The sequence below is a fragment of the Triturus cristatus genome, chromosome 1_2, assembly GCF_964204655.1.
Source record: "Triturus cristatus chromosome 1_2, aTriCri1.1, whole genome shotgun sequence".
Taxonomy (NCBI): domain Eukaryota; kingdom Metazoa; phylum Chordata; class Amphibia; order Caudata; family Salamandridae; genus Triturus; species Triturus cristatus.
In genome coordinates, this window is record NC_140580.1 from 860,961,104 (window position 1) to 860,982,060 (window position 20,957).

The window sequence follows — 20,957 nt, forward strand, 5'->3', positions numbered from 1 at the left end:
CCACTGTACACTACTCCAATGTACACTATTCCAGTTTACGCCACTCCACGGTACCACACTCCACTTTACGCCATTCAAATGTCCTTACACTTCACAGCACTCCACTGTATGCCACTACAGAGTACGCGAATACACGCTACAATATTTAAAGGACATAACCCCAACTTACCACACTACAGTCTATGCTATCCCACTGTATACCACAGCACTGTACGCCACCGCACTCTATGCCACTCTACTGTATCCGACTTAGTGTTAGCAACTCCACTGTATGTGACTACACCCTACGCTATTTAGCTGTATGCCATTCCAGTGTACGCCATTCCAGTATACCTAGGTCCACTTTATTGCACTCTAGTATACAAAATATACTGTACCACAGTACATTTTATAACACTATTCTCCACTATATTCTAGCACGCTCCACTTAACATTCCACACCACTAAACTGTACATATCTGCTGCAAACATTAGAAATAAAACATTGAAATTCACACAAAAAACAACAAAGGTTAAAGATTAATATAGTTGGGAAAACTTTCTTTATGTTTGGTATACAAACCCAACTTGAACTACACAAACATTAGAAATTCCGTGAGGTGGTGCATAAGTATAAATAGGAGTTTTAAGTATAACTTTGTAAGTGCAAATACAACCAAAAATAATCAACCAGCTAACCAAAAAATAAATATACAGATATCACAAGTTCAAACAGTACAATGTGTTTCTTAATTACGATACCAATCAAATATTTTCAACAATGAGTCTTATTTATGTAATGCATACCTTCAAACATAGAAACAATTTCACAACAGCAGTGTACACCACTGCCACCAATAAACAGTTTTTTTAGGGTTGGGAAACATTTTGGCTAAAATACGATAAGGAAAATCCCCACTTTGCACAGTAACACCATTCCTAAATGAAATACAAGCAGCACCTTGGGCTATATCCTTCAGGAGTCACTCCAGTGGGTTAGGAAAAGGAAAATACTACTTACCAGTATGCATCTGTTCTTGGCATGTAGAGCTGTAGATCCACACACTGTGCATAGATCGCCATCTGGTGTTGGGCCCGGATGTTTGCACTTTGTTGTTGTCCCGGAAAGTCTTTGGAAGTCACAGGATAGGTGGCTCCTCCTTTGAACAATAGTGCGCATGGGCATCGATTCCATCGTCAGATTGTTTTTTCGCCAAGTAGGGAAATGATGGAGTTTTGTAGGAAATAGAAATAGATGTCCATGTATGTTGTACTAAGATAATACTGGAACAGATAAAGGTAGCCGGGGAGGTGGGTGGGCATGTGTGGATCTACAGCTCTACATGCCAAGAACAGATGCATACTGGTAAGTAGCATTTTTCGTTTGAGGCATATGAGCTAGAGATCACACACTGTGCATAGATTGCATAGCAGTACTCCTTCTTAGCGGCGACCACCTGTATCTGATGCAGCAGTTTGAAATAGTGTTTTGAGTACAGCTTGGCCCACACTGGCTTGTTGTTTTGCCGGCACATCTACACAATAGTGTTTTGTGAATGTGTGCGGTGTAGACCATGTAGCTGCTTTGCAAGTGTCATCTAGGGGAATGATCCCTAAAAATGCCATTGAAGCCCCTATCTTTCGGGTAGAGTGGGCTTCAGGGGGAATAGATAGTGTACGTTTTGCTTTGTGATAGCAAATTTGACAATCCACCTTGCAATGCCAGATTTTGATCTGGGATTGCCTTTATGTGGTGGTGAGAAGGATACAAAAAGTTTTTTTTTTTTTTACGAAAAGGCTTTTTTCTGTCAATATAGTAAAGGAGTGCTCTCTTTACGTCCAGTGTATGAAGAGCTCTTTCTGCTACTGTTTGTGGTTGCGAGAAGAACACTGGCAACTCAACAGATTGGTTCAGATGGAAGGGAGAAGTAACTTTAGGAAGGAATTTGGGATTTGTTCTGAGAACCACTTTGTTATGATGGAGTTGTAAAAATGGTTCTTTAATAGTTAGTGCCTGTAGCTCACTGACTCTTCTAAGAGATGTAATGGCCACAAGGAAAGCGACTTTCCATGTGAGGAATTGTAGTTTGCATTTATGCAGAGGTTCGAATGGAGGACCCATTAATCTTGTGAGGACGACGTTTAAATTCCACACTGGGGAAGGAGGTACCCTGGGAGGAATTATTCTTTTGAGGCCTTCCATAAATGCCTTAATGGCGGGCATCCTGAACAGCGACAGGTGCTGTCTATTTTGTAGGTAAGCTGCAAAGGCAGCGAGATGTAATCTAGCATACACATCAATTAGGTTACATCTCTGAAGATGCAGTAGATAACATATGATGTGCTGAGTGGAGGCACCTAGAGGGTTGGCTGCATAGCAGGCTCTAGTGGTGGGGCGCCTAGCCTCCTTGATAACGTTCATGCAATCAGGGGGAAGATTGAGATAACCAAACTCTTGGACTTCAGGAGCCAGATCGCTAGATTGAGCTGTGCTGGATCTGGGTGTCTGATCTCTCCATGGTTCTGTGTTAAGAGCTGTGGGGAGAGGTGTAGTTTTTGGTGCGGGACTACTGATAGTTCCAGCAATGTTGTGTACCAGGGTTGTCTGGCCCACGTTGGAGCAACTAGGATTAGTGGGAGCGACGCACCACTAATGGAATGAGTGGGAGAGGCGGAAAAGAGTATGCAAATCAGCCTGACCTATTAATCCATATCGCATTGCCTTTGGACAATGGGTGTGGATATCTGGCGGCAAAGCTTGGGCATTTTGTGATGTAATGTGTGGCGAAGAGATCTATCTCTGGTTGTCCCTACATTTGGAAGAATGGTTGGAGAACCTGTGGATGAAGTTCACACTTGTGAATCTGTTGACTTAACAGATCTGCTATGTGATTTTGAATTCCTGGGAGATGTTGAGCTAACAGGAAAATGTTCTGAGGAATGGCCCATCTCCATATGCTCTGTGCTAATTGAGAGAGCTGAAGAGAGTGCGTCCCCCCTTGTTTTTGTAAATAGTACATTGCTGTCATATTGTCCGTGCGGACTAAGACAGTTTTGCCTATTATGTGCTTCTGGAATGATTTTAGTGCCAGAAAGATTGCTAGCAACTCCAAGTGGTTGATGTGGAGTAGCCTTTGCTGAGGTGTCCATGTGCCCTGTATGGTGTGATGAAGTAGATGAGCTCACCAGCCGGAGAGCGATGTGTCTGCTGTTAGCACAGTCTGTGGAACCGGCTCTATGAACGGTCGCCCTTTGGAAAGGTTTTGGGTGTTCCACCACTGCAGAGAGCGATGTGTGCGGCCGTCCACCAACACCAGATCTGTCAGCTGACCTTGAGCTTGGTTCCACTGACGTGCTAAGCATTCCTGTAGAGGGTGCATCTGGAGTCTTGCATGAGGTACAATGAATATGCAAGAGGCCATCATCCCTATTAGTTGCATGAACACTCGAGCTGGAAGTGAGTGTTGCGGTTGAAATCTTGCTATAAGAGCTTGCATGCTTGCTATCCTGGCTGGACTGGGATATGCAAGGCTCTTTTAGGTGTCTATTGTAGCACCTAGATATTGTTGGATGTGGGATGGATGGAGGTGAGACTTTGCGAGGTTTATGGTAAACCCCAAGTTCTGAAGTAGTTGTATTGTGGCGTGTGTGTGATTTACACACTGGATATGTGACTTGGCTTTTATGAGCCAGTCGTCCAAGTATGGGAAGAAGTGAATCTGTTGTCTTCTTAAGTGGGCTGCCACCACTGCCAGACATTTTGTGAAGACCCTGGGTGTTGTGGTGACTCCGAACGGGAGGACCTTGAACTGGTGATGCTGGCCATTTACTACAAACCGAAGGTATTTCCTGTGAGCAGGGTGAATGGGAATGTGGAAGTAGGCGTCCTTGAGATCTAATGTGGCAAGGAAGTCGCCCTGTTTGAATAACGGAAGGACCTGTTAAAGAGTGACCATATGGAAATGGTCTGATTGTATGTAGAGGTTTAATGGTCTGAGATCCAAGATGGGTCTCAGGGTTCCATCCTTCTTTGGAATGAGGAAATACAGGGAGTAAACCCCTGTGTTTTGGTGATGAAGGGGAACTAGTTCTATGGCATGTTTTGTAGGAGGGAAAGTACCTCCTGTTTTAGATGCGTTAAGTGTTCTGCCGACATTGGACGCTGTCTGGGTGGAATGTGTGGAGGAGTGGAAGTGAGCTCCAGGCAATAACCGGATTGGATGATTTGTCTCACCCACCTGTCTGTGGCAATGTTGTTCCAGACAGGTAGGAACTGTAGCAATCTTCCCTTGACTGGAGTACAGTGGTCCGGGGGGAGTGGAGGGAAGTCATTGTTTAGGGGCAGAGGTGGTACGAGTGTTGGTAGTTTTGCCTCTACCCTTATTGTTATTGCCCCTGTAGCCTCCTCTGTAATAGCCTCTTGTAGATGAGGTCTGTGTTGGATTTTTGTACGAAGTGGAGGGGTTTTCGGTGGAAAAACCTCTAGAGGTGCCTCTGTAAGAGGAGCGACGGAAATAACTTCTGGGAGCTTGCGATTGCAAGGCTCCCATTGATTTGGCAGTGTCGGTGTCCTTTATCATCTTTTCTAAAGATGAATCTACATTGGGTCCAAAAAGGTGTTCTTGATCAAATGGTTGATTTAATATAGTGGTTTAGACCTCCATCTTGAAGCCGGAAATGCGAAGCCATGCACGTCTGCGTAAAAGGACGCTGGTGTTAATAGCCGGGTTGCTGCGTATGCAGCATCGAGAGCACAACAGATGGAGGTATTTGTTATGACCTTGCCTTCCTGGATGAGATCATTAGCTCGTGTCTTATATTGATCTGGAAGGTGTTGCGCTAGGGACTCTAGCTCGTCGTCGTGTGCCCTATCATATCTTGCAAGCAAAGCCTGTGTGTTAGCAATCCTCCACATGTTAGCTGCTTGGGACGCTGTTCTTTTCCCCGACGCGTCCAGCAGTTTTGATTCTTTATCAGGAGGTGGGGCATCTCCTGTGGTTTGCGAATTGGCCGTTTTCCTGGCGTTGGAGACGCTGGTGTTATTAGCCCGGGATGCTGTGTCTGCAGCATCAAGAGCACAACAAATGGAGGTATTTGTTATGACCTTGCCTTCCTGTATGAGATCATTAGCTCGTGTCTTATATTGATCTGGAAGGTGTTGCAGTAGGGTCTCTAGCTCGTCGTAGTGTGCCCTATCATATCTTGCGAGCAAAGCCTGTGTGTTAGCAATCCTCCACATGTTAGCTGCTTGGGACGCTATTCTTTTTATCCGACGCGTACAGCAGTTTTGATTCTTTATCAGGATGTGGGGCATTTCCTGTGGTTTGTGAATTGGCCCTTTTCCTGGCGTTGGAGACCACTAGGGAATCTAAGGGTATTTGCCCTTTAATATAAACAGGGTCAGATGGGGCAGCTTTGTATTTCTTGTCTACCCTGGGGTTAATGACTCTGGGCCTAACAGGATCCTTAAACACCTCAGGAGCGTGTTTGATTACCCCTTTTAACATGGGGAGAATGGCACTGGACCTTTGGGATGGTTCGAAAGTGTCCATGAGGAAATCTGCCTCTATAGGGTCTGTATGTAGTTTACCCCGTGGTATTCTGCTGCCCTGTGTATAAGTTGAGTGAACCCTATAGTGTCCTCAGGAGGGGATGGCCTAGATGGGTAGATGTCGTCCTGAGGTATGTCTGAGACATCTGGTGTCTCGTAATCCTCCCATGGATCTTTTGGGGCACCAGGAGGACTAGGTTCCCCTAAAGGGTGATCATCCCCCATGTCGTCAGAGGTCTCATCATCATCTGGAGGTGGAGAAGATGGTGAGGGAGGTGAATATAGGATAGCAGAGTGGTGTGGAGGGGGAGGAGGAGAAGGAATCCTTAAGGGAGAAGTAGCAACGTCTCTCTTTTTCAAGGGAAGTGGAGCTGGTACAGGCTTGACCATTTTCCGAAGGGCTAAGTATGAGTTGACCTGTTTTAAAGGTCTTTTTGAAGTGTTTTTTGGGTCGCATCCGGTCGAAAATGCTCCTCCACTGACGTGTGTTCTTTCGGAGCTGACTTTTTGGGGTCCGATTGTGTGTGTGTCAGGGATTTTGGAGTCATTCTGTGCTCTTTAGGCCTAGAATCGGACATTTTCTTCTATCCCGATGGTGGTTTTGGTACGGACTGTTTTTTCGGTTCCGGTGGTTTTTTCAGATCCGTAGTCCTGTGCTCCGAAGGCTGAGAGCCTGAGATTTTTGGAGCCGGGTGTTTGCTCGGTTCCGAGGATTATTTCGGGGTGTCTGTGTTAGTGGGTTTCGGCGCCAAAGGCGTCGATGCAGAGGTAGTCGTTGGCGCAGAGGAAGGCATTGATTTCTTTTTCGGTGCCAGGGATGGAGTTTCGGCACCGATGGCAGGCTGGCTCGATCCCGAGTGGCCTGAAGGCTTTTGTGTTGGCTTCTTTGCTGAGCCCGAAGGCGGGGCGTGAGAAGTTTTGTCCCCGTGTGCAGCTAAGCCCGAAGGTGAAGGTGTGACCAAAGCTTTTTTGGGAAGGGGGGTGGGGAGGGGTCGACGTCAGTACTTACGACCCACTGCCCCGGAGTGATGTCTTCGACGTCGGCTTCGGAGGAGCTGATGGTGCTGTGTTGGATCTGCTCCTGCTCCAGTACATTGATGCCTTCCTGGAAGATGTCGTCGGGAATAGATGTCGATGATCGAGCCATTGTTCTTCGAGCTCGACGGACCCGGATCGTCTTCTTGGAGCGGAAAGTGGCACAATCTGGACAGTCTTTGGCCTCGTGCTCGGGTGAAAGGCATAGGTTACACACCTCATGAAGATCTGCGTGTGGAAACTCAGATCCACATTTAGGACACTTTTTAAAGGGAGTCCTTTCCATGAGCCGAAGGCCCAATGGCGCAGGTAGGCCCGAAGGCCTACGTCGATGACCGGAATCGAAGATTTGAAGGTCTGGAGAGATGCGCATCGAAGGGGAACGCGATCAAAACAATACCGAAGTATGCGTGAGGATTTTGCGTCGAAAAAATTATCGGTAACGACACCGAACTGGAGTGCGATGAACACATCCGAGCCCGATGGCGGAAAAAAACAATCTGACAATGGAGTTGATGCCCATGCACACTATTGTCCAAAGGAGGAGCCACCTATCCCGTGACTTCCAAAGACTTTCCAGGACAACAACAAAGTGCAAACATCCGGGCCCAACACCAGATGGCGATCTATGCACAGTGTGTGATCTATAGCTCATATGCCTTGAACCATGTGTTTCCTGCAAATGAAGATGTACAACAACCACAGGCAAATTTCCACAAATGAAACAAGCCCCTGAAATGGTGCTGGTGCTGCATAAGTTGCAAGTTTGTTGTAGTGTGGTGTGAATAAAGGTGAAGTCTCAGAGAAGACTGACCACCCCTACTTATCTTACAGGTCTTCAAAATGCAGAATGGTATCCACACATCAAAAGTATCCTTCACCATTCTCTTATCTTCACTGTGACCATTGTAAGTGAGGAGAAGACTGGATGACTTTTAAAGACAGTCATCAAGCAGAAACGTAATGAAACTGGGAAACATTCAGGTTGCATATAGATTCCCTGGAAGAGATCACATGCTTACAATACAATTCCTTCAAAACATCCAGATTGAAGATGTCAAAACCACTTAAGGAACTAGCTGCAAAAAGCTATGCCATAGGTTCTACTGGTGACCACGTTTGATTGTCATGATACAAGCTTTCACATTCAGCAATGAAACATAGATATGGAAAATCCGTTGCCCCTGTTAAACCATGGGATCAGTAAAAAAATACTCTAGTTTTGAACACTATCACATGATTGATGGAATGTCTGACCATGTGAAGAGTCCTGCCAATCAGGAGAGTTGGAAAAAGGGTATAGATAAGTTCCATTGGGCAATACAGATGGTGTGATTCACCTCGGCATTTCAATCCAGCTGTAGACAAGAGGCAAAACAGGGACACTTTTGATTGCCATTTGTCACCAACAGGTTTGTTTGGAGACAGCTTTCATTTGCTGAAGGCTGATTTGAGAACCGAATGATAAAATGTCATGTATCAGTCGAAGTATGAAGTAATCTGCTTGGTAGTGTTTTCCATCAAGATGAAGTGCCACAAGAAATATGTTGTTCTGAAAACTTAAGTGCAGATGCTGAAGAATTATGTTTCTACAATCAGAAAGCGGCTGCTATGTTGTTATCAAGGATGTAGGTATTGCTTTCCTGCTGATAAGGAAGACAATTCCTGTGAAGGGCAGATGATTTATATGGAGCATCATTTCTTGGAGTGAACAGAATCCAGGAGTGTTTAGCGAGCTCACCAGCCACACTGAGGAGTCAGATGTCATTGTTATTTGAGTGACTTGAGGGTGAAATTAATGATAATTGATTAGGCTGGAATTCTCTGGTGAGGAGTCATTTTCCTAAATTTTGAATCCTGATGCTGTTGCTGATGAAGAGTGTAGTGGTGTTGTCAAGCTCTCGTATTCAGTTAGGTCAAGTGAATCACATAAATGGAGGATGCCATGAAATGCCAGCTAGAGAACTCTAAAATCACATGCCAAAATAAGAAGTGGCCAAAATAAAAAAAGGCCAACCATCAGCTTAAGTGCCTCTTCTTTCTTTAATGGAGTATAGGGCAGTCTCGGTGTAATAAATGTTTCTAGAGGTCTTTGGAAAGGAATTAAGCAGAAACCCTTTGATGTTTATGGAAAAATCTATGTTGTGAAGAAAGCTGCGCACCAAATGCAGATTTTTGGCCATCACCTCACCTCTGGAAACCACCCTTTTGTTAGGCAGCTGGGAAGGTTAGGACTCCTCATGCAAGAGTAGATGGTAACGATTACCACTAGCACTTCTTAGAACACCTATTGAACAGATTTCAAGCCATTGGAAGGCATCTGTATTCATAGTGTGAATTTCAAGTGCACACCTGCGATACTGCAGTTGATTTTTATTGATCAGAATATGAGAGCAAGCATCTTGAAGGTCCAAGATAGGCCGTATGTGGGGTCAAGTGCAGTGGCAGCCGGTAATTTTGACAGGGAGGGTGGTGAGTGGGTCACACATATACACTCACTCACACCCATGCATTCACAAATGTGCACACACACCCCCATTCACAACACTCACTCACAACTAATTCATACATTTATACATCCATGAACGCACAAAAGCAGACAACTTACCTGTACTGCAGCTCTGGGAGAGGAAGCCTCGGAGGTGGCCTTCGGTCAGCCAATGGGGTTAGGCAGGAGTCCCACACTCGTCAAAGAGTGGGATGCGTTCTGTGAGAGTTGCTGCCCCACCCTTCTTTGTGACGAGGTGTTACTGATTGATGCTCGGCCCTGGGCACTTCAGGGCTCAAAACTGAAGTGCCCAGGTCCGAGGCATTCAGTGACGCTTCTCCTTATTATGAGGGCAAGGGCCTCAAAGCACCTTTGCCAGGCTGAGGAGGTCACACACAAATTGCTTTTAAATCCTTGGCCTGGCAAAGTTGAGCCCAGGCAGCCAGGAGCCTGCACCTTTAGCACAGGTCTATCTCCTGGCAGTCTGATAGTCCTGATCAAGAAGAGTGTCTGTCAGGCTGAACTTTGCTCAGCCTGAAAGGTAATTCCTCTCTGAAAAAAGGAGGGAGCATGGCGCATTCGCCAATACAGATGGGCCTCGGCTGTTCAAGTGATTACCTATCCTCCTCAGGCCCTTTGTATGATTTCGAATCAGCTGAATTGCTCCCAAGAGCAAACGCCTTCGAATCTCATATAGCAGCAATTGTGATGACTTCTTAAATTATTATGGAGGGTAAGAATATATGGCAGGGAGGAAGATATTATATCTTGGAAAAGCTAGGCCACCCTCCTACTCTTTTTCTGGCATCTGTAATGTTTTCCCCCTCATCCTTTACAGAAATAATATCCATATTTTTTGTTCTCCGATCCCTGCACTTATATGTAGGCTAAGTGAAAAACACCAGCTTCTCTGACAAAACATTTGTGCTCCAATATTCTTGGATCCCATTTCATATATTGTGATGTGTGGAGCATGGCAACCGTGGGTACCTGGCTGAGGCCATCACGCCCAATATACAAAACACCTCACCAGTTTGGACCAGAAAGGCAACAGAAAGACATGACAAGGCAAGAAGATGAAATTAGTCTTATTTTGAGAAAGCTTTTGAATTCTGAAGACAGCTTAGGTCTCTCTTGGTTCCTGCCAGTAATCCCAAAGTGTGATAAATACTGGAACTCTCAAGCTGGCATGGGAAAGACTCTGTGCACCAACCTATTGAGATGTTTACAACAGACACAGCTCTGCGGCTGTGGAAGTGGAGAGCCTGCACTGTCCTTGACAAAACTTGGAAGCTTTGACACTAAATAAAGTACCTTCCTTTGGTAAACAGTCGATACTGAAAGCACAAGAGAAAATACAACAATAAAATGTATTTTCACAAGTTTTGATAAATAATACAAAACAGCTTTTCTACTTCCAAAATGACTGTACAGGATGCACATACCCCTATCATACAGTACAGAAAGCCTAAAGCACATACAGTCACAACATAAGGTTAGGGGTCCCATTATGATCCATTAGGGCTTTAGAAAAAAACATGGCGATTTTCTCTCTCACCCAACTAGGCTGTCTAGAGCTAGTCACACTGATTCCAGAATTGTTGACCTCATCCTCTTAGCCACTATTCCTCAGCTTATATTGTGGCTTAGAGGTACATCTACCCCCTAACTACCACCTCCCCATCATCAACTAATGATATAATGAGCACGTGGGTGGGGCATAAGGCACAACTGGGATATCAAGACAATGGCTAGCTATAACGATAATACAGGCCCTAAAGACATAGTACCCCAATTTACTCTGCTGTGGGTACCCATTCATTAGTACTGAGTTACCTTGTATTTGACTTGTACATTAAAGCCCCCAACTGGTTCCAGAACACCAAAACCCTGACTCCTATATCCCAATTCGCTCAGTTGAACTGACGTCACAATTTTGTTGCATTTGGGAGCAGAGTCCAGTTTGAATGGTGAGTTTGGAGTTTCTACATATTTTAGACTATTTTGTAAGCAACCCTGCTACAATTGCTCAGAGACACAGAGTACTGTCCTCTTTTACCCAGGACACCAAGAAATGATGACAGATATATTTTCTTTAGTAACTAAATGGAGCCCACGATACTGCTAGATGATGGAGGAAGTGCAGGGAAAAGACAACAGGAAAATGAAAATCAATTTTCATGATAGCTTGAAAAGATAAAAAGTTGCTTCAGCTGCTTCCATTCAGAGTGTTTTTAATACACATACACATTATACAGTACAGAACACTTGGCACAAGAAGCTGTTACACAATGCATAAGCCTAGGCACCCAGATGACATGACTCTCATACAGAAATAATACACAAAGATAATAATAGTAAAAAGGCTATATTAATATGGCACACAATCCTTCCCGCAGAATGTCTAGGTGGCCTACTAACTTTGATTTTAAGATTGGAACTTATTGTACCAATCTCAGAAGGATGAGCAGATAAGTCCTCCCTTCTGAAAATGAAACTGTTTTGCTGTATGCATACACAACCAACACACAAATTCAACAGGCCATTTAAAATACATCCTTAGTGTGTTACCTGCTGTCTGCTTAGCAGTATATGAGCTAGGTGTTTTCCAACTTCGGCAGATCGGCTGAGGCACACTCCCCAGGGATTGTCAATTACACTGGCAACAGCGAGTAGGGATGCTGGCCAGGTCAGAGCGGTGACAATACCTGAGAGCATAGAAGAACATAGTATCAACATCTAGAAGAGAGGCCAACCAATATCACACACTGCTGCATGGCACAAATTGTCAGGCTAGGCAGTGGAACACAACAACACACTCAGACTGAGGGGGCACAGGTCTAACAACTGACCTGGAAGAGAAGACACAGTCGATCACACCCAATTAGAGATGGCAAGCAACATCAACCAGGCAGAGATTACACAATGTATCTCTCTCAAAATCAAGAGGTCCACAACATCAGATCAAGTACATTATATCACATCCAACAAACGGGGCACATGCCACCAGACTAGGTAGATGTGGCACAGAGTATCACATTAACGAACAAGTTACTTACCTTCGGTAATGATATATCTGTAAGAGACATTAGTTGGTGATAGATTCCTTACCTTAGAATTACCCCCAGGCGTCAGACTGGATTCGGAAAGTTTTCGTCAGCAGTAACCCTGTGCGTCAGAAGGTGGCGTCATGTGGCTCCGCGTCCATCATAGGCGTCATGATCGCCGGGATGACTTCGCGGCTGCTACTGAGACGCAGTCCTCGTGCGCTGACGTCAGTTCTGTACACGACTTTCCGTGCCATGAATGCAGAGCGATGCAAGATACTGACCACTGGTGTATTGAAACTAGGGGCCTGAAAGGGATGACCTTAACCCTAGAAATCAGTTCGCAGAAAGGGGAGGATGGGTGTGGCGGTAAGGAGTCCATCACTAACTAATGTCTCTTACAGATATATCATTCCCAAAGGTAAGTAACTTGTTTATCTGAAAGAGACACGTTAGTGATAGATTCTGTACCTTAGAATAGATACCCCAGCAATATCAACCCCGGTGGTGAGTCTGCAAACCAAGATCCCACCAGAAAGTCACGGAGAACAGAACGGCCAAAGAAGCCATCTCTACGGACCTGACTGTCAAGGCAATAATGCTTAGTAAAAGTGTGCAGCGAGGCCCATGTGGCTGCCTGACAGATGTCATGCAGGGGGACACGACGTCCCAATGCAGTAGTAGCTGCTGTCGCCCTGGTAGAATGGGAGCGCAACCCCACTGGAGGTTCCTTTTTAGCCAGAGAATAACAGGCTTTGATACACAAGACAATCCAGCGGGAGATAGTCCTCTTGTGTACAGCACGGCATTTCTTGGCGCCTACGTAGCCAACAAAGAGCTGGTCATCCACCCGAAACTGCTGTTTGCGATTCAGGTAAAATGAGAGCGCACGTTTTGGGTCCAGACGGTGGAGCCTCTCTTCTTCTCTGGAAGCGTGCGGAGGCGGAAAGAAAGTGGGCAAGGTGATAGTTTATCCTATGTGGAAGGGAGTAACGACCTTTGGTAAGAAGGAAGGACGAGTGCGGAGCACAACCTTGTCCGGATGAACCGACAGAAAAGGAGGTTTACAGGAAAAAGCCTGGAGCTCACTCACGCGCCTAGCATAGGTGATGGCAACCAGGAAAGCAGTCTTCAAAGTTAGTAAACGAAGAGGACAGTAGTGAAGCGGCTCAAAAGGACCGCACATCAAATAAGTGAGAACCAGATTCAAATCCCACTGTGGCATCACAAACGGAATAGGAGGGAAAAGGTGAGTAATGCCTTTGAGAAATCTATTTACAACAGGGGACTTGAAAAGAGAGGGCTGATCAGGAAGCCTGAGACGGGCCGAAATTGCAGAACGATAGCCCTTAATAGTGCCCAGAGCAGAGCCCTACCGGGCCAAAGAAAGAAGGAACAAAAGGGCTTCTGAAAGAGGGGCAGAAAGGGGATCCACAGCCTTTTCTGTGCACTATGCCACAAATTTGTTCCACCTGCAGGCGTATACTGATTTAGTGGAGGGATGCCTGGCTGCCAGAATGATATCACAGACTTCAGGAGGCAAGTCAAATGGAATCAACTGTCGCCGCTCAATCTCCATGCATGGAGATGAAGGCTGGACAGGTTCGGGTGGAGGACTGTCCCCTGTTGCTGCGACAGAAGATCCTCCCGAAGAGGGAGTCGTATTGGGGGATCCACGCTCATACTGAGTAGCTCGGGATACCAAACTCTTTGAGCCAAGTCCGGGGCCACAAGAATGCGAGTGCCGCCTTGGAAATTCCAATTCGCAGAACTGCTGACATTGTGCGTTCTCTTCGTTGGCAAATAGATCTAAACAAGGCTTTCCCCACTGTTGAAAGAGACCTTGTGCCACCTTCGAGTGAAGACGCCACTCGTGATCCATCATGGACCTGCGGCTGAGTTTGTCCGACCTGGTGTTCAAAGAACCTGCCAAGTGTTGAACCACCAAGGAAATGCCTTGATGTTCCAGCCATGTCCAGAGACGCAGAGCCTCCTGATATAGGGTCCACAACCTCACTCCGCCTTGCTTGTTGCAGTACGACATGGCGGCGGTGTTGTCTGTGAACACCTGCACTACTCTCCCTTTGACAGAGGGAAGGAATGCCTTCAGTGCAAGTAGGATCGCCAGGAGCTCCAGAAGGTTGATATGGAGCCTGGACTCCGCAGGAGACCAGAGGCCTCTGATCTCCGCCTCTCCCATGTGGCCGCCCCATCCCAGGAGGGACGCATCCGTCACCACTTTGTGCTCCGGTTAGGGAAGGGAGAGTGATCTGCCGCTGACCCAATGCTGGTTCGTGAGCCACCAGTGCAACTGCTGTGCAGTGCCCTCCGAGATCTGGACGTACTCGGACAGGTCCCCTTGATGCTGTGCCCACTGGAACTTCAAGTACCACTGCAGAGCCCGCATAGGCCATCTGGTATGATTGGTCAGCAGGATGCAGGAGGCCATGAGGCCCAGCAGCCTCAAGGTCATCCTGACCGAAACCCAGGACAAGGGCCGAAAGATCGGAATCATAGCCCGAATGTCCCAGACTTGCTGTTCGGGAGGATAAACCCGAAACTGCGCCATGTCCAGAACCGCTCTGATAAAGAGGAGCTTCTGAGAGGGAATCAGGTGCGACTTCGACACATTGATGGAGAACCACAGCAAGTGCAAGAGGTCTGCCGTTGTCTGGAGGTGGGAGACGACTGCCTGGGGCGAGCCCGCCTTCAACAGCCAGTCGTCAAGATAGGGGAAGACTGAAACCCCTGATCTGCGCAGATGAGCTGCGACCACCGCCATCACGTTCGTGAACACCCGAGAGGCGCTGGTAAGGCCAAATGGGAGCACAGTGAATTGAAAGTGCTCGTGGCCTACCGTGAACCACAGGTAACGCCGGTGGGCCGGCAGGACTGGGATATGAAAATAAGTGTCCTGCAATTCCAACGCTACCATCCAGCCTTGCGGGTCTAGGGCAGACAAAACCTGAGCAAGTATGAGCATTTTGAACTTCTCCTTCCGGAGGAAGCGATTGATGTTCCGAAGGTCTAAGATAGGACGCAGGCTCTTGTCCTTCTTTGGAAACAAGAAGTAGTGGGAGTAACAACCACGACGTACTTCTGGCGTCGGAACGCGCTCGATGGCCCCCTTGGCCAAGAGGGCTGCAACTTCCTGCTGGAGAAGTGCCAAGTGATTCCCCGACATGCGGTGGTACTGAGGTGGCATGGCTGGAGGGGTAGACTCGAAGGGGAGGGAGTAGCCCCTTCTGACTATCTGTAAAACCCTCCTGTCCGAAGTGATGGTGCGGCAGTGGGAGACGTGATGGCGAATCCTGCCGTTCGCTGGCATTTGGTGGGTATGAAACACCGGACTAGGAAGGTTTGGAGGCAGTGGTGGCAGGGGAGGTGGTGGACTGACCCACACGCTGGCCCCGTGACCCACCTCGGCTGGTCCCACGTCCACGGCTGCGCTGAGACTGTTGCTGCGCAGGCCTGTGGCTTTGTAACAAACGTGTTTGGACGCCTCTTCCTTGGCCACGAAAGGAGCAAAAAGCATAAGCCAAAGGAGTGCACGTGGCCGAAAGGCCCAAGGACTTGGTGGTGGCCCGCGAGTGCTTAAAACCGGCTGTTCGCTTGCTTTATTGACATTAAATCTGCATTTGACAGAGTGAGCAGGAGCCAGCTTTGGAAGAAACTTAAAGAATGGGGCCTGCCAATTACAATGCTCAGCGCTATAATCAACTTGCACACGGATACCTGGGCAAGAGTTAAGTTGGGCGACGGTTCGAGTACAACTGCAAGTATTCAGACGCAAAGCGGCTTAAAACAAGGCTGTGTTTTAGCCCCCAGTCTTTTCAATCTGTTTTTATCTGACATTGCACCTTATATTGAAAAACCAGAGTCACACCCTCCGAAAATGGCCAACGTGCCAATTGCCATACTACAATATGCGGATGACACAGTTCTGTTGAGCCAAACTCCCATCGGCCTACAGAGATCAACAAATAACCTTGTAGCCTTTTTGGACAAGGAACAATTGGAGCTAAACAAAGAGAAAACAAAAATAGTACGCCTAGTGGATCGCAAGAAACTCAAGTTCAAATGGATGGCTAAGGGGGCAAACGTCGAGGAAGTTAGTTCATATAAATATCTGGGCGTAATAATTGGGCAGGGTGCAACTCATAAAGAACACAAACTGGCACTAAAAGCAAAGGCACATTCATTAATTTATGCATACAGATTACTACGTAAAAAGATGGACTGCCCAAACTTCTCTTACTTGCTCAAAGTAATGGCCGTCCAAATACAACCCAGTTTGTCCTACGGTTTGGCCTCTTGGTGCGGCAAAGAAGCGCATTTATTGAATAAACTGCAGACAAAGATCTATAAAGCAGTTTTTGACTAGCCAAAATCTGCTTCGCCCTCCCAGGTCAGACTGGAATTCGGCCTCCAGCATCAGAAGTTCCGAGGAATGAGCTGTTTTATTAAACTTTGCTATACACTCCGCTCTTCTGACCCGGATTCCTTGAATAGCTTATGCTGGGAAGAAATTAAGCTCCAGGGGGATCTAGTAACACCGAACTCCTGGGGAAGCTTTCTGAGAGAGTCCCTGGCCGAGATGGATTTACAAGCAGCATGGGCCAACGGGCTGGACAGAGGAAGCTTTGGCAAAATAGTAAACAGCGCAGCTAAAAAGGAATCTTTGTGGGCCGACAAAATATCGCTCACCAAGCGGCGGCACGGGTGGACAGTCATAAATTTTTACTGACTTTTGAGGCCACAATCATATTTATCCGCCCATTTTAGCTCACAGTTAAAAATGAGCTTTTTAAAGTTCTGAATGGGCGTGCATGAGGCAAAGGACTTATACCCACAGTGGAAAAAGCCATTTAAATCAGAGTCCTGCAGACTATGTGGTTTTAAAAAGTAAACTTTAATCCACCTAATATGTGCCTGTACAGCTGTTCTAGACCAAAGGAGACAGTACTTGAAATCTATCTTCAATGAGCTGAACATTCGCTCCAGCAGGCAAGCGGTGATCTGCTGGCTAGAGGGTACGTCGATCATACTGGCATGCCGTGGAATTAAATACATGAACTTAGTCAGCAGACTCTTACGGCAAGCCGACGGAGATTCAAAATAAAATGAGTACAACGAGATCAACAGTATCCCTATTGGGTTTTTTACTTTAATAATTCTGTTGTTTCAAGTTTAAAGTTGCTAATGCAAGTGCTTTTAAAACTTACATTTTATTGACAAGTGATGTGGATTTTATTTAGAACAACAAGGTTTCAGTTTATGTAATATCTATTTATTTGTTCTAGGGGGAGGGGTTTGTAATGATTTTAAGTAATCAAACAAATAAAAATGAACTTGGATATTTATTTGGAGTGCTTAAAACGCTCCAAAGCACTGTCCACCTTGTTGCCAAAAAGGTGAGTGCCATCATAAGGCATGTCCATCAGAGTATTCTGGACACCCCCAGAAAAGCCAGTTGTCCTCAGCCAGGCGTGACGGCCTAGTGCCACAGTCGTGGAAATCGCTCTGCCCAGCGGTGTCAAGGCCTCAACGAATCGTGAACTTGGCTGCATCTCTCCCCTCAGCAATAGCTGCGGAAAGCACCGTCCGGGCCTCCTCCGGACACTGAGGCAGCACCTGCGCCACCGTATCCCACACAGAGTGGGATAACGGCCCAAGAGGCAAGCGGTGTTCACAGACTGCAACCCTGAACTGGCGTAAGAGAAAATCTTCTTCCCAAACTGCTCCAGTTTCTTGGATTCCCTGTCTGGAGGTGCGGAAGGGAGTGCGCTCGGGATGCAGAGGTTTGGACAACCAAGCTCTCAGGGGTAGGGTGTTGGGAGAGGAAAATGGGGTAGCCCGGGACTGGGGGAGGGCGTCGGGCCACGTTCCTATCCACAGGAGCCCCTGTGTTGGGCCTGGACCAGGTGCCCAAAAGAACGTCTTACAGTGCATCATTGAAGGGCAGCAGCGGCTCCACAGAGGAAGCCGCCGGCCGAAGCACTTCTGTCAGGAGGTTAGTCCTGACGGCCACTGTAGGGAACTCGAGGTGGAGAGCCTCGGCTGCCCTAAGCAACACCACTGAATAAGTACCACCCTCCTCGGTAGCCACGGTAGAAGGAGACAGTGTGCCAGGTTCTGGAGAAAAATCCAGTCCACCTGCGTCCTCCAAATCCTCTTCCCAGTCCGGGTCTAACTCGCATTGGGCTGCGAGAGGGTCTTCAGACCCCCTCCCAATCCTCCCCGTCCTCCGTAACCTGCTGGGCAGGCGGAAAAGAAGGCGGAGGCTGGAGAAAGGGATAGAAATTCCCCATCGGCGTCGGAATCGGCGTCGATCGACACCGGTCCGGCACCATCTCCATGTCGGGGTGGAAGCCGGGTCCGGCCAGTGGCGGTGCAGTGGATGCCGATGTCGGTGGAGGTTGTACGAGGCCAACCGACATCGGCTGGGATCCATGCATGGATTCATGGGGGTCTTGCGGTGCCGAGGCCAGACCCGTCGACGATGTCAGGGCCGGAGACGAAGTAGGGCGAGGACCTCGAGTCGGACCCGCAGGGCCCAAAGGTGCGCCGGCAGGGCCCGATGGGCCAAAGAGGCGGGCCATGGCTGACAGAAATTCCTGCAGCTGGGCCGGAGTCGCCGTTGGACCCGGGAAGGGCAGGTAGGCCGTCGGCAACAGTGTAGGCTCTGCCGGAGCCACGGGGGTGGCACCACCCGCACCCTCAGCTGTGTCGCGCGACAGGCTAGGGGAAGGCGAAGAGCGACGTCGCTTCTTCGACTTCTTGTGCTTCGCCTTACCTGACCCAGAGTGCGAAGACTTCGTCGAACGATGGTGGCGGCTCCCACGGGACCGGGACCGGGACCTTGGATGGCGCGGAGCCGACTCCCGGGCCTCAAGCAACTTTCGGGAACGCTCCCGCAAAGATTTTGGAGCCACGGCCCGGCATTCGGGGCACGACGCGGGGTCGTGGTTGAGCCCCAGGCAGTAGAGACACTCGCGGTGCGGGTCCGTCACCGACATCGCGCGCGGTCAAGCCTCGCAAGACTTGAAACCGGGCATCCCTATACACCAGGAGTCCAAGACTCAAAAGAACAGACAAAAGTCCCAAAAATCTCAGTCAATAATTGACTGGGGGTCCCGCTCTCTCCGGATTTGCGCTTGCGGAAGTCAGCGCGCGAGGGCGGCGTCTAAGTAGCTGCCGCAACTTCATCCTGGCAATCATGATGCCTACGACGGATGCGGAGCCGCACAACGCCACCTTCCGACGCGCAGGGGTACTGCTGATGAAAACTTTTCGGATCCAGTCTTACGCCTGGGGGTAATTCTAAGGTAAGGAATTTATCACAAACGTGTCTTTTACAGAGAAAGTGAGCACACAGCACAGCCTGGCAATGCGGGCTATACTGTTCCTACTGGAACAGGATCAAGACTGATTTGCATATGGCTGGGTCCAAACTGAGGAGGCATGGCAGGCAAAAGAATGATGGGTTGGAATGCTACCCTGAGCCATTGCCAGTCGTTACACTTGTTGCAAGCAATCCTTTCATCACCTTTCTGTGCTTGATGCACCATTTTAAGTGGAAAGGGTATGCCCAGACGTGAATTCAGTGGTCACTCTTGCACGGGCTAAGTATTTACCAATGGCTGAGATTAATTCAGTTTTCAATTTATCATTTTTTTGCATAATTTTTTGTATACTTCAGTGATCATTCTGGGGGTGGTAGATGGGGGTGATTGTTCCTAATTTGCCACCCTGAGGGGGCAGAAAGCTCACTAGACACCAGGAATTTTACTTTTGGGCAAAAGAAAGGGGTGCAGGTGTCCCGCCCTCGCATTAGGCCAAAGCCCCACCCTGAAAGGGTCAAACTAGTCTTTCTGCCGCCCTGGGGGTCAGAGAGGGGGTTTCCCCATAAAATGCTTGCAGGGAGCAGAAATCCATCAGGGATTTTAAGACTACACCCAAAAAAACAAAAGAATGGGGGTACCCTGGCATTGAGCCATACCCGCAACCCAGAAGAGACAACGGCATCTTCCTGCTTCGCTAGGGCCGGATAGGAAGCTCGTCCCGATTGAAGAGATTGCCCCAAATCTGTATTTTGGGAGTGGGGTTGGGTAGAAAATCCACTAAACACCAGAAATGTTATCAGGGCTTAGGAAAGGGGTGCAAGCGTGCCACCCTCACACTGGGTCATGCTCCGACACCAAAACAGGCTAACCAGTCTTTTTGCCCTCCCCACACCCAGGGGCACAGAGGGGGGTTGCCTCGATTTTCCCGGTGGGGTGGTGGAGGAAGAAAACCCACTGGATACCAGGATTCTTTTATTAATTAAGTAGTGGGATCCTAATATCAGGCCCCACCCTCACCCATGAAGCATCAATAGTATTTTTGCTCCCCTGGGGACTATAGCATCCCAATGGCAAGCAAGAGGAAGATTTGATTCGTTTGGGTCGTTTTACATATGGGCCAGCAACAGTAGGGCTAAATCCTCATATTGTTCCTCTGGTCAGGCTGAATGGCTGCACTTTTAGGCCTTGGGTAGGCCACCTCCTGGGGAAACCTATCAAACACAAACATTTCTGAAAACGTGACATTGAAGGGAGTCAAGGGTGGTATGCCTCGCATGGATCCTACAATGTTTTCTTAACTACAACCTTAAACTTTGCCTCAAACTTTGCCTCAAATCATGCATTTTCCTTGCATTTCCATGAGGTAAACTTCTGGAATCCACAGTGAACCAGTAAACTCATACCACCTAGTGTTCCACCACTTGTACCAATAAAAACGCTACCTAACTTGTGTGGCTTGGCCTAGCCCCTACAACAGATGTTTAGATCACTAAAATGCATGGAAAATGATT

General features: G+C 47.8%; 1 protein-coding gene across 2 annotated transcripts in view; it reads right to left on the minus strand.

The window, feature by feature from the left end:
* Positions 1-20,957, minus strand: part of TMCO4 (transmembrane and coiled-coil domains 4) — a 481,254-nt gene that overhangs the window by 173,191 nt on the left and 287,106 nt on the right. For both annotated transcript variants that reach the window (XM_085609111.1, XM_085609114.1), the window contains exon 10: positions 11,625-11,761. In XM_085609111.1, the coding sequence (XP_085465237.1) occupies positions 11,625-11,761 (137 nt within the window). The remainder of the gene's footprint in view (positions 1-11,624; positions 11,762-20,957) is intronic.